The sequence below is a fragment of the Anas platyrhynchos genome, chromosome 5 (assembly GCF_047663525.1).
Source record: "Anas platyrhynchos isolate ZD024472 breed Pekin duck chromosome 5, IASCAAS_PekinDuck_T2T, whole genome shotgun sequence".
NCBI lineage: Eukaryota > Metazoa > Chordata > Aves > Anseriformes > Anatidae > Anas > Anas platyrhynchos.
In genome coordinates, this window is record NC_092591.1 from 59381906 (window position 1) to 59396408 (window position 14503).

General features: G+C 42.8%; 1 protein-coding gene across 6 annotated transcripts in view; it reads left to right on the forward strand.

Moving 5' to 3' along the window:
• The window catches only part of SPON1 (spondin 1), a 427336-nt gene that overhangs the window by 234890 nt on the left and 177943 nt on the right, over positions 1-14503 (forward strand). The window contains exon 1 of one of the 6 annotated variants that reach the window (XM_038179869.2): positions 11796-12158. The exons of the other annotated variants lie outside the window; for them this stretch is intronic. Within the exon in view, the coding sequence (XP_038035797.1) occupies positions 11936-12158 (223 nt within the window). The 5' untranslated portion in view covers positions 11796-11935. Of the gene's footprint in view, positions 1-11795; positions 12159-14503 lie in introns of those variants that run through there. 6 annotated transcript variants of the gene reach the window in all.

The window sequence follows — 14503 nt, forward strand, 5'->3', positions numbered from 1 at the left end:
AACTGTGATCCAAGAATATTTTCTTGAAATAAAATAGGTCTGACCTATTCAAATTGCTTTGAAAGTAAGGGTGAAAACAGTGAATAAAAGATAAATTGTGGGTGAGGCTGGATTTAAAACTGAACAGCAATTTAGAGACTGATGTACATTAAAGCACTTTTTTTCCAGCCTGATATGTACTTTATATGGAGGCCTTTGTCTCTATACATACATGCTCACCTACGTTTATGTGTTTTTCTGTAACTTATCAATAAAAACATAGCTAATGCAATTACAACATATCATGTTTATGGAAGCACTATCTACTGTGTTAGGATGATAAGAGATGGTCAATGTTTGGATGTTATTTTCATGTACAACGTGATTTCCATACAGTACACATTTTTCATGAACAGTTTTCTATTCTTAAAAAAAAAAAAATCTAAATCAAAATATTATGAACTGCTGACCTTGTTCTGGTAAGCTCAGTTTCACGATTTAATTATCTCATGTCCTTGCATATAAGAGTGGATTTCTTGTTTTTTATAGACTACCCCTCTCACCCTAATCTTCCTCTGGAATTGCTTTACAGTAAGAAAACCTTGACTTAAAAAAGGGCATTTCCATTTGTTCATCAGGGAGGATACGGTGTTTATGAGGTGTATCCATTAACATTATATAAAAGAAATTAAAAGTAAATTGAAACACTGTTTTGAAAAATGAGCAGCAAATAGAGTGAAATGCTGGATTGTTCCTAAATCAGATTATTTTCTGAGGACTCGTGTGTGCCCGCATCCTAATTTAGACCCTAGCTGGAACAAATAGAGTATCCAGTGGCTTCCTGCAGGATGGAAACTGGTTTTCAGCTGGCTTGCTGGACGTGATCATACACCTCTTTGCTTGTAGAACAGCAAAAGGAGCACCAGCCCCTAGGGGAATTGTGTTATTTGGAAATAGTGTGTATTCAGGGAGGGAACACTGCCCTTGGATTTAGAGAAGGTGATTCCTGCTGTGTTACTCTTAATTGCCTCATATGAGCACATTCAGTTGCAAATGTTTACTGTTCATTTTTAACATGTTCTTTAGGATAGCTTTGTCAATGTACAAAAGAGCCAACATAGGGTGGAAATTCAGTGTATTGTGTTAAACACCGGGGTTGCTATTGGAATATAGCGTATTGGGAGAGTTAGGTGCCTCAGAAGATAACTTGAAAAAAGGTAAGAGGAAGCAAAGTAGATGTTCATAGGAATGGAGAAAAGAAGCCAAGGCATCCCTGCTCTCAGCTAGGCGTGTTGGGCCCCAGGATTTAGAGCTTTCTTCTTCATTCATGGAACTTGCAAGTTATTTCCTAGACTTCAGGACAATGAGCAGAGTGGTGAGGAAAAGTGGAGAAGTTTCCTTTCGGCTACTAGATGCCCTTTTGGAAGGCAGTTGATTTTAATGCCCTCAGTGTAAAGAGGGAACAGCAAAGCTATGAAATACTTGCGCTGGACGGGAGCACCCTTTCAGCAGCCACCTATTTTTCTGCTTTTCCTTGTTTTCTTGCTGTCTTGGATGACAGAGCAAGGACAGCTCTTGAGTAGTTTGACATTGTTGCCACTGTGTCAGAGAAAGCCTCAGTTATTTTCTGCTGTGGGTTCCTGCAGCTTTCTGAAAGTGCTGGCATAAATGATTTTGGGGTGCCTAGGGAGGTCGCTCCCCTCGTCTCTCCCCTCCACTCACACTGTATGAAGGGCTGAGTGCCAAGGGGAGCATCTCCTCCAGCATCATGGTTTCTGAAACAAAATGAAGCTGCTGGGCTGTATGTTGAGGCAGGTCAGGAGCTGCCTTCCAAGTGGTCAGTGAGGACTCGATAAAGGGGGCAGTAATTTTGCCGGCTATCCCAGTGAATTGGCTTGTCCCTCGGGCTTAAATTTGTTCCTCTCAGTCAACCTTTATGCTGTTGCAGTTTGGGTTATTTGGCCATTTTATGATGCTCTTGTATAGCACTTGAGGCAATCTGTTTCATCTCCACGTGCTACTTCGCATCCAGCTTTCACAATAACGTACAGTACTCTGGGTATAAATCTAACTTTTATAACTCAGAGGCCTTTGGAAGCTGTAAATGAACTTCTTGTAAGAACTTTCTTTTTGGCACATTTTATCTACTCTCTGAAGTTATTGAACCCTTTGATACAAACTTACTGCTTTTGGCCAGTAATGTTTAAAAATCGGGCAATTTCGTTTTTAATGACTGTATTTTATTTTTTTTCCTTAACTTTGTTTTTGGCCATTGAAGTTCACAGTTCTTGAAGACTTTGTTGAAGGGACTGAACCTGTTCTGTGTGCTAGCTGCAGCTATTACAATGAGGTCATACATTTCTTTTATGATGTTCCTGTGAAGTGTGGTACTTAACAAATTCTGTGCGAGATCTGTGCTTCCTTTTCTTGTGTTATGGAAACATAAGATAAACTTGACACAAGCATTGCTCAGTTTTACAATCCTTCACTGTGTTGTGGTTTATGTATGCTGTTGCTTTCTCTCCCAGCATAAGAGTTTATCAGCTGGAGATCCTCTTAGTCAATAGATGTTCTTCAAGAATACCCATGAATTACTTTGTCATTTTAGATGTTATTATAAAATCTGTTTTTCTAGAAATGAGAACAGGAGGGTTTGAAAACACAGTAGTGGTGTAAAGTAAAACCTTTATTAATAGATGTGTTATCAGAATGAATGAGAGAAAGGATAACAAGTAGCTTGAATGTTGAAAGGGTGAAAGGAGGCATGCAGCAGATGGGAAAGAGCTGTAAAAGATGGGGGAATAACTATCACAGTGGTGGTACAGCTGAAGGAGGATCAGATGGGCACAATGGAAATCAAACATTAACACACAGTGTTCTGGAGGCACTTGGATAGCCCCCTCAATAATGTGCTTGAACTTGTGGTTTGCCCTGAAGTGGTCAGGCACTTGGACATGGTGATCTTCGTAGGGCCCTTCCAGCTGAACTCTTCTATTTCAAATGAAACGTTCATCTCGGGATGAGCTGAAGCTTCTCAGATTTATTTGGTCTGTTATGAATTAAATGGAAAAAAATGGGTTGGGAAGAAATAAGCTCTAGGTCAGATAAACAGCAACTGCATGGTAGCCTAGTTTTAAAGCGTCTTTCATAATATTGGAGAATGTTTTTGGCTTCTGATGTTTGTGGGATGCTATAGATTTATTTTTTAGCTGTTCTGTACTAAAAACATCTATTGTCTCGCTGCCTAAAATTGCAGGGGACTGAACTTAATGATCAAGTAGTTCTCACCAGTTATATGTCCTTCTCCTGGCACAGCTCATCAGGTTTATGGCTTTGCATTATTCAGTCTGTGGCATTAATTATTTTCTGTCAAATAAATGAAGACTGATTTCCTCAAGTGTTCTGAAGTTCTTGAGTGCATAGCCTGTATGAAAGCTTAACCATTTTGAGTGTTCTTGTGGGAGCTGGAACTTTTCTGAAGGTATGCTACTGCCCATAGATATATTTGTGTTCTCTTGCTTTTTCCAACCTATGCTTTGCAGTCATCAAGCCTGCTTTTCCTTTGCATTTTACATCTTTGCATTTCTGAAGATTGCAGCCTGATCTAGTGGATGGCATCCCTGCCCATGGCATCAAGGATCACCTAGGTGATCTTTAAGGTCCCTTCTAACCCAAGCAATTCCATGAAACTCCTTCCTATAGTACCAGTTGTTTGCTGTCGCTATTGCCTTCATTGTGCATTCTGCCATTCCAACTTGTAGTGCTTAGGACTCTCTAGTGTTCTTTCTCCAAGCTGAAAAAAAATATATCCAGGTTAGGAGGATGAAAATCAAGTTAGCTCTATTTGTTACGGTGGTACCTACAATATAAGTGGAAAAATTAATGAATTACTCAGTGTCTGTCCCCAAAGAAACAAATTCCAGAGTGCTATCTACAGTGTCTAAATTTTCTCTTATGATTGATATCTATGTAATCAAATTTCTTTATTTACGATGCTGTCTTACTTCAGGAGTGGCTAATGTGCTACTTCATCTGATGTCTAAGAAAGAACTAATGGATGCAAATAACTACCATAATTATCTAAACTTCAGTAACTTGTATTCACTTTTTCTGTACTATGTTACAACTTGGACTGGGATATATATATATTAAAAAAGATGATCTAATCAGCTAAAAACTGAACCAAGAAAAAAAAACAACCACCCATGCCAGCACTGCCTCCCTTTTTTTTTGTAGTTGTCTCGAGAACTTGGTTACTTTTCCCTATGTCTATTGGAAAGCTATACATAATCAGAAGGCCTTTGTTAACTTGCAGTTAATACCGTAAGTAGTTTATAGCAATACTAAATAACATAGGTTTGATATATACATATATATTACTAACAGCAGAAATGTTTTGTTTAAAAAAAAAAAAAGTCAATATAAAACCAATATCTTTGGACACTTATGACCTAGCTTTGACTTTCGTAACTAGTAGTGCACAGAAATGGCAAAAATCATAAGTTAAAAGGGGATAGGTACTAAATTTGGTGTTATGGGATATTTCGCTTTGGGCAGGAGAAGGCAGGATATCTAGTAGTCCAATAAATCCCTACCAGACTGCTGGCGTGATTGAGAGAAGGAGTAAGGGAGGAGACATAGGTTTCATAAATGTGTTTGATACTAGGCTTTTCGAGGGTGGGGTTGGACGTGTTTACATAGTTTAGTGTTGGAAATTTCTCTTAATAATTCTTGTGATTCACATAGAAGTATTGCAAATGGATCTGTCGGCTTACAGAGCGGAAGCCTGGAGACTGGTCGACTTCATTGACAGCTCAGCTAAAAGATGTGACCTGTGCCACTGATTCTGAAATAGTAATTTGTTGGTCAATTGCTCACCACCATTGTGCGTGTAGTTACTAATGGTTTGCTTCTCAAAGAAAGTGATCTATTCTCCCAGTGCAGCCGGTGAACCTCTTGAGGGCAATCTGTAAAGGACAAAATACCCAGCTGCCATTTCTCAACATTCCCCAGGAAACAATCTCTGTGTCTTTTGATATCTGTTTTTATCATCAAGGTAAACTTGCAAAATGCTTTCCAAAGCTGAGCCTGCAAACTCAGATGCAGCACTCTATGGGGCAGTAAAAACCAGTAGCTCAGTGGAGACATTGGTTTATGGCATGCTTAGGTATTTCTTTCCCACACTAACTTCTGTTTATACTGTAGGCTATAAAACGGTGGTTTTTTTTTTTTTTCTACCTACTCATCACCCTCCTTCTTTTTGCCTCTTCCTTTTCACGTTTGCTTTCCTTCACAGTTACCTACCTTACCTTTCAGTTCCCTTCTTCACAGACTGTCTACTGAATGGGTAGCTAACTAAACTCTGAGAAATTGTTGTGAACATGTATTTAGCTTTGAAATATGGATTTCTTTTTTTTGTCTTTTTCAGACCTGCATAAGGGCTGGTATGCTTGAAAGCATGTCCATGTTCTTCAAGTATACCAGCTGGTCTGGCAAAAGGTATTTCCTCCTCCCACAAACCTTGCTTGGCATTACCAGCTTGCAATTTTAACCTCATGCTGACAATCAAAATATGATGGTGTCTACAGAGCATGCAGTGAAACACATTGAGAGCATAGTACCTTTACCTAGTTGGTCTTCTATGTATTTACCAATTAAGAAATGTTAATGATTAAGATGTTTCTTTATATGTATGAATGTACATATTTGAAAAATTTTCATATACATATTCTTTACTCACTTGGTGTCAGACAGTGTAGGTTCCTATCTAAATTGCTGCAAAACGTCCTTTGTTTAAAAAAAAAAAAAAAAAAAAAAAAAGCTCTGTAAACCTTTGAAAGATTTCCCGAGGCTCCTTTAATACTTGAACTATGAGTCAGAGGTTTAAGAAACAGTGTTGAAAAACTGCTGTTTCTTTCTGATACCCCCAAGTGCAAAATCCCTGTGTAGAGATCTTGTGGATAGTAACTATCTGCTCTTCATCTGAAGGCCTAGTGACCCACAGGAGTATCTGGCAATACTTGACATAATCATGAATTGCACAAATACAGGGCAAGAAAACTTTCTGAAAAATCTGTCGGTGACCAAAACCTATTTTGAAACCATGCTCTAACACTTGTAGAGCTTTAACCATTTCACGCACTAATAATACATAGAAATAGCCATTGTTAAGTTTTGCTTTCTGTCTGTGGATCTTGGTGCTTTGCAGAGAAATTAATCTGCTGCCCTGATAGGGAACTGAGCTCCTGGGATGCGGTGAGCCCAGGTTCAGCCCAGCTGTTGAGTGGCGGAATGAATTCTGAATTGCAGGTCTCTGCTCTCAGTCCCACCCTCGCAAGGTGGCCACACGCTCTCCTCCGTCTTTGTTGCTGGCACCATATGAACACCGCCACTCTGAGAATTCAGTCTACTTCCAGATATTCAGTATTCATCCCAGTGCAAATTGAAGTCGCTGATTTGGATTTCCAGGGAAAAAAGGTTTTGTAATGGATGTGCCAGCAGTCTGTAAGCTGCAGTGGTGCTGCAGCTGGTGATCAGAGGTTCAAGTAAACCTGCCATCTAATAACGGATGAAAAAACACACATTAGTCCAACAAGTTCCAGTAAATATTTTCTTTAAAAGGAAGAACTGAATCCAGCAGGAGAAAATAGACAAAACAAACTCATGGCAAGCAGCAGGAAGTCGTTCTTACAAACTTGCTTTGGGAGATGATGCTATTTTGCAAACATACTGGTGTGCTTGAATTGTAGTGTCAGCCTGCAAACGTGTCAGTGAGTTAACTGGTGGCATCACCTTATTTCTTTTTCATTCTGTTGTCTTCTGTCTTTATTCATGATCAATACCAGAAATCCCAAATAAGTTTTTCTTCTCCCTGTCCCTGTTGTGTGTGTGCGTGTTTTTGACAAAGATGTAATTCTTGGTTTTGGTCTTTTGTTGAATTGAAGGTTTGTTGAATTGAAAGTTGATTGAAGCTTTAATCACTATATCACTATAAAAATGCTGGAGGATTGGTTAAATAAATGTTAGGCAGGCATAGAGCTTGGTGAGAGTTTTTTTACATGATTTGTCCAGATATAAACCAATCATTTTCTTTTAGTGCCTAAGTTGTCTTTTATATTCTTTCTGAAAACATGCGCAGCCTGGGAATTGGTCAGAAAAGGAGTTTCTATCTATGCAACGTTGAATTTGCATTAATATTTGCCCTGATTTTTTTTTTTCCTAGCAACACTGAAAGTTCCTTACAACTTTGAGAGTTCAGCTACTGCAGAAACAGGAGCTTTATCGTGTGCCTCAGAGGAATAAAAATGCAGGGTGAACGTGTCAAAGCAATAGCCAGTCTACAGGTGTTGAGCAACTGAAGTACTAAAATATGGTGGTATTTTTTGCGTGTTTGTTGTTTTGTAGCTTAGTTTGGAAAGAACACAGATAAACTTAGTCTCTTTTCTTTTTTTTAAGCAGGGCCATGCCAAAAAGCCCCTGAACACTGTGGTGGTGGGGTGGTGGTGGTGGGCTGACGTGCTGATGAAGACCAGGGGACAAGTTCCCTGCTCCTCGCGGCAGGGGAGGGTGCTGAGCACGGAGCTCCCAAAGGCAGCCATAGGTGAGGGGTTGGCAGTCGGGTGTAGCTGGAAGAGACTCAGTCTGAAAATTGTTGGTGCTCCAGGTTTGCAGCAGCAAACTTCCTTAGGAGTAAATGAAGCTGTGTGGTGGGTTTGCAGAACCTGTCTCTGTTTAGTTTACTCTTGGGAGTTCTCTGGCATTCCCAAGATAGCTCTTGAGACTCATTGTGTGGGAAAAAGGAAGAGATTTTTAAGAACATATTTACTGTCTGGTATGCGAAGGAATCCTGAGTTTAAATATTCCAAGAAGCCTGGGTCTTGCTGTAGCAAACCTCCCCAAAATAGCCATTGTGTGGAGGATGAGTTTCTGTCAACATTTAATCTTGAAAGGTCCATTCAAAAGCAGCTTTGTTTTAAATCCTGTTCTGCCCGTGTTACCAAGGTGCTAGCAAGACTTTTCTAGCTTTTTTGCAGCCTTGGTGCAATTTCAAACACACGTGTTGTCCCCCAGTTTTTGCCACATTTAAGTCCAAAAGAAGCCTGAACTGTGCTTTTCTTTCTCTCTCCATTTCTCTCAGCATCATAGTGTTTCTCTAATAATATATATGATGCTATTCTCATCATGTCAGGATCCAAATATTTCTATGAAATGTATTAGAAATTGTATTGTCAGTGTAAAAATATGCTGCTGACATGCACGGCTAAACAGGCAAATGTAATTGAGCTACTGGGAAGTTTAATATTGGAGAGGCATTGTATTGACTGACAGTAGTATAAATGGTGAGCAGCCCTCTGCAAACATTTGCTGTCATTACTCTTCACTTTGTGGATTCCTAGGAGAAAGGAAGTTGAGAACAGTGCCACAGAGCTGTAAGAAATCATCTTAAGTGTCTCCCAAGCCATTTTCTTTGTCTAATAGGATAACAGATTTCACCAGATCTCTTTCTAAACAGGCTTCTAAGACAGCACAGACCAATCAGCATTAGAAAAGCCCTGTTCTTGCTGCCAACAGAGGGGAATTTTAGTAGCAAGGGGAATGAATATTCCTCCATCTAAACTAATAGAGGAAGATTCCATTTTGTTCAGCAGCCACATTCGTTTTTTCTTGGAGAGGGAAGAGATGGAAATGCAAATGAGGGTAATTGATCTGTATTAAGACAAAGATCTGAAAATGGGATAGGGACATTTGAAATGGCAATCCTCAAATTCCCTGCTTACGTTCCTAGTCACCGAAGATTTTACTGCAGGCTGTTTTGCAGTGTTACTTGCTAGTCATCTGATGCACTCTTCTTTTGCCAGAGCAGCAGCATCCTCCATCCTGATGGTAATGAGCAACCAAACATCTGTCTCAGAGGAAAGGGTCTTTGGGGGGCTGTCATCAACCTACCTGTCCTAATTTGGTGGCAGCTTTCAGAATGCACTTACTGCAAACTTCCAGCAGTAGCTGAGCACCTAAACAGCTATTGATCCCAATGTAATTAACGTCTTCTGAGGAAGAAGCAGCACCCCAGATCTCAGTCTCCAGGAAATGCCTGTAATCGAGAGGGTACACTCGCTTTCCCTTCTCTCTGGCCATTGGTTTGATCTTTGGTTCAAATTTAGAAATCTGACATTTCCATGAGGGACTTGCTCAGAAGGCTTACAACTTCACGGTGAGAGGCTTCCTGACAGGTTAGACACGAGGCTTTGAACAGCAGCAAGCCAAGCACAGAATTGAAACCTGTGTCTCTAATACCCTAATTGAGTACTATAATTACCAGCGCTTGTGTAAAAGAGGAGGCATCGTTCTTGTCAGTCAACTTTTGAAAGATTTATCCCTCTGTTGTTATCACTATGTACAGGTGAGTCCTAGCGCCCAGTAAGGCTATCCAGCAGCCAATGACCAAGAGACTTAAGGTGCCTGTCACCCTGATGGTTTTAATTAGCTGGTTTTGGAGGCCCTCTGAGCAGACTGCTGTGAGGGGTACAGTCATTTTTTAATCGTTGTAGACATTTACCTGAGGCTCCTTTGCTTTGGGTACTAGGGGCCTTAAAGTCAAGTGTTGCATAGACAGCTATTACATTGCACATCTCGCCTTGCAGATACTTCCTGAGACTTCGCATAGCTATTTGAAAGCGTAGAAGCAGAAGGTGGGGAAGAAGGAAAATTTAAAACACCACCTACGATATCTTCCAGTCGATGCAGGGATGTTCTGCAGTAATTAGTGCAGTCCCCTAAAATCTCATTTTAAAATGAGCTTCTTATCAGAAGCAGCAAAAGGTAAGGAAGACGGCAGCTCTTGTGTTTTTGTTTGTGAGGAAAGCCTGCTGTTGGGGTGGGGGAAGGAGCTTTCTCCAACCATAACGGCTCCATCAAATGCGATATTACCCCAGTAATGATTGTTATGCCTAACAGTCATGAACAGCAACTTTTATTCATCCCAGAAAGTGCACAAAGAGAAGCAGCACTGCAGTCTCTAAGATACGAAGCTTTCTCTGTTAAATTTGCCATGGATGGTCGGATTCATCAGTTTGCGTGCGTCTTTGACTGGTACATCATGCTGGATGCTTTAGGCAAACACACACTAATTAGTAGAACAAATAGAAAACCCTGAGGATGCCCGTGCTTAATGACATTGCCCATATTCTAAAAACGTCTCGACAACAAATTACTCATTTCATGGCTGTAGGCAGTGCAAGTTAATTTATCTGTATCAGTTGCTAAGTTGAAGCATTCCCTCTTAACAAGACGCTGTATTGTACCTTTCCAGGAAACTTTCCAACGCTTTAACTTTTAAACAAAAAATTAGCTTTTAAACAAAAAAGAAAGAAGCCGGAAGAAATGTGTCAGACCAATTCAGGGAGGAAGAAAAGTAGCAGATACAGGATGTGTTGTAAGATGAAGAGTTAATAGATGCTGAGGAATTAGTTAACTGTTAGTTTGATGCTATGTGAAAACAAAAAAAAAAAAGCCGTGGAGGTGACTTGAAATCCTTGGAGGAGCTGAGTGAGAGCCCAGAACTCTGGCTCCAAACAGCGGTGGATTGTGCATGAATGTGTGCAGTGCCTGCTGTGAATGCTTCAGTCAGGTAATTGCTTTTCAATCAATCTCAGCAAAAGAAATGAGAAGCCAAGGATCAAGAATGAAGCAAGTTAGGTGTCTTAATGCCAGTATGGTTTTAGTTGTCTTGTCAGTTTCAGTTGCATCTTGGTTTGTTTTTTTTTTTAACTGATGAAGTTGACTGAGGAACCTGGCTAAAGCAGACCCAGTTCTTATAAAACAAGTGAGCTCAATATAGCTGTCAAGGAGGAGCCCGGATAGCAAAAGCAGCCAATATTATTGCTCTGAAGGCGATGGGTGAAGTACCCCCCCCTTGTACTTGTGGGTTGGGCAGGAGGGGACAGTGAAGGGAAAGGGTTGAGCGGGGGCAGGCGACCTGGCAGATTACATGGGAAAGCCAGGATTGGTGTTTCAAAGTGATATCAAAGTGATGAGAGGAGCAGAAAAAGGAAGTTGTGCTGGAAAGAGCCTTTATCCTCCTTCCTCCTGTAGTTGAACCCTTCTCTCATCTCATCCTAAACTGAAAATCTCATCCAGCTCTTAACACTGAGCGTGTGTTTTGAGGCTGTGCTGGTTTATATTCTTTATAAATATGCAACATAAAAGCTTACCCTGTAGAGGAGCTTGCAGTAGCAAGCTCTTAAAGTAAACTATTCAGCATCCTCCCCCTGCCCTCGATGGAGAACTTCGTGTATTTGGACAACAGCACCGAGCTTGGTGCCGGGGGTGCGGGGACCCTATGGCCTAGGCTCCCCCTTGTCCCTGCTGCTGTGAACTTTTGCGCATCCAGGCAAGTCGCTCGGCGTCCTTGCAGCTCAGAGCTTGGCCTCGATGCTCTTGGAGGTCTCTTCCAGCCTAGACAGCTCTGTGATAAGCGGGAGCGGCGCTGCCCTCTTGCTGCGGGTGGCTGCCGGGGGTGCTGCCGTGCGGGTGCGCCCGGGCGCCCCGGGGCTGCTCCCCGGCTCCTTTCAGGCGCCGCCGTTCGCGATGTGCCCCTGCTGGGAGGCAGGCGAGGGCCGGGGGGTGCAGCCGGGACCATCCCCGGCCCCGTTCCCCTCCCTCTGCCCGGCTGCGGCCGCAGCATCCCCGCGGGCGGGCACCACCCCGCCGCCAGCCCCGCGCCGGGATCTGGGCAGCATCAGGCTGTGATCCCCTCCTCCCCTCCCTCCCCGCCTCCCTCCCTTCCCTTCCCTTCCCCTCCCCTTCTCTCTCCTCCGGCTCTGCCCTCCCCTCCTTCCCCTCCCTCTCTCCCCGCAGCCGCCCAGCCCGGTCCCTGCGCGCCCGCAGCCTCCTGCCGGGGGCCGGCACTGCCCGAGCCGCGCCGAGCCGGGGGCAGAAGTTGCGCGGAGCCCCCAGGATGGGAGCCCGGCTGCAGCCCCTGGCCCTGCGGCTGCTGGCGCTGACGGTCCCCTTGGTGGCGAAGGGCTTCTCGGACGAAACCCTGGAGAAAGCCGCGAAATCCGAGGGATACTGCAGCCGGATCCTGCGAGCCCAAGGCACCCGGAGGGAAGGGTACAATGAATTTAGCCTCAGGGTGGAGGGCGATCCCGAATTTTACAAGCCTGGGAACAGTTACCGGGGTAAGTTGGCCGTCCTTTCCTTCCCACAGCAGCGGTGCGGTCAGGACAAGTGTCCCCAAAACTACAGCGGGGCTCCCCGTGCCCCTCACCTCCCTGTCCCTGCTGGAGCGCGTGTGGCTGTGTGGGTGAAGGCAGGGTAACGTGCTCCCACGCACTGCTTTATCGGGGATGCTTTCCTGACAAGTGAGAGCGAGTTGGATTTCACGGTGTCACTTTACTCCCAAACACGAACTCAGCATTAAGAGGATTTTCCTTTCTTTTATGAATTCTCGCTGCCGGCTCGGCTCAGCGTTACAAGTTGACGTGATACAAAACGCACTCACTCTTTCCCTCTTTCATCGACTTCTGTAGGATTTCTTCCTCCCCCTTTAAACCTAGCGCAGCGAGTAGCAGCTTCAGCATCCAGCAGCAAGGAGAGGAAACTCGGAGCTAGTCGGTCTTGCCCTGAAATATGAATGTTAGTATAATGAGTTAGCATATGGGCAAACAGTGATGCAGCATGCTGCCAACTTCCCACATTTTGCACTTCTGTTTACCTCCCCTCCTTCTTTTTTTTTCCTGGGGTAAAGAACAGATGGTTCAAACAGGAAAGAGGCAGAGGAGATGGTGCTAATGACCACTGTAAATAAGAGATGGAGACATTCATTCTCTGCTGAACGTTTCACATACAATCCTTGAAATTAACTTCCAAAGCACTCTTCAGCATCTTTTTCTAATTAATAGATAAAGGCAGTTTTTGGTCACTTTTCCTGCCTCACTACACAGTCCCTTTGGAAGCAAACCTTCATGGAATACACTGTCACCTTTGTATTTTAAAAGTACTTTGAAAATAAATTGGACTTTTATTTTTATTTTATGTACTTTACCCAATCTCTTTTATAGGCAAAATGAATGGGTTCTTGGGGAAATCATCACTTTGGAAAAACAATTTTGAGTGTTTCTTCTAAGTATTTCTCCTGACCTTCCTTGGAGTCGGTGTAAAGAGCAACGTTTTCCCATTGCACGAACATGGGAGTCTTAGGGCAGATGGGGAGGAAAAAAAAAGTCTACACATCATGCTCTCTTAAAGAATGGAAGAAAATCTCTGCTGCATTGATTAACCTGTTTTGAGTACCAGGCTGTAGCTTTGTGGGATTTGTGATAAAGTTTTTTCTCGATAACTGACATTTGAGTGTGGTGTGAGGAAATGTGCATTGCCCATCAGTCAGCTAACTGGTACAGTTAGCCTAACCCTAACCTAGGCATTAGGATTAGTACCAGGAGTCTGAAAGATACCATGTTGCACATCTACCAAGCAGGATAAAGAGAAGTAAGTGTCAAGTTCCTCAACAGTGACAAATACGTGAATGTTCTGCAGAAGTTTGGGAGTTTACTTCTGTGAAAGTATTACTGGATATTTAGAGGCACCTGCCAAAGAAGTTTCTATTACATGGAAATGTAGGGGCAAAGAAAGCCCCCAGTGGATTAGAATTAATTTTGTGGACATGCTAGATCTTGATGTTAGGAGCTCAATCAATAATCACATTAGCATATTGTAGTGTCTTAGAAATGAGAAAATTACAGCTAATGATAAAAATTGAAAATGTAGACCAAAACACGTGGTTTTGATATTAAGCTTATGTGCCACCTGAATACTTTACCTGAACGGTCCTTTAAGGACGCTTTATGGAGGGTTGGAAGAACATAAGTAAATGTTAGCCTAATATATACATTATCTGTGACACTAGCAGCACCATGGAATGTTTTTAAGAGCTCATTTTTGAAGGAAATTCTGTGTTACAACTGGAACTATGCTACTGTTTTATACAAAGGTTAGAAAATCTAACTAACAATTAAAAATGTGGGATTATAGCACATCTGTAGGGGTTTTAGCTGTAAATTGCTAGATGGCCTACGCTGCAGAGGATTTGCACAACCTCAGTTGAGTTGGAGCCAAAGACGCCTGTTTCCATGGCCCCTGTCTCGTTTAATTCAATCTGGATCCTTGGCACATTTCCTAGTGGGCTCCTGGAATAAACGAGTATTTATGCAAGGTGGATAACGCGGGGACTCACTCTACATACAAATCCCATCCGCCACTAACCCAGTGGTGTGGAGGCGTCCAGCGATGTTTGTTACTCCAGATCGCTGCCCGACGTGCCTTCTGCCTCAGGCCTTGGAGCTGCGGTGATGGGAAGAGCTGCAGCGCTCCAGTGGTTGCAGTCATCCTCATTTCCTCCCTCACGTGTAATGCAGGAGCAATGGCTCTGGGTCTTGTGGCTCCCCCATGGGGCACAGACATTTCTGACATCTTATTTCGGGCTCTTGGTGCCGTGGCCTTTCTCTGCCTGGTCCTTCAGCCTGCA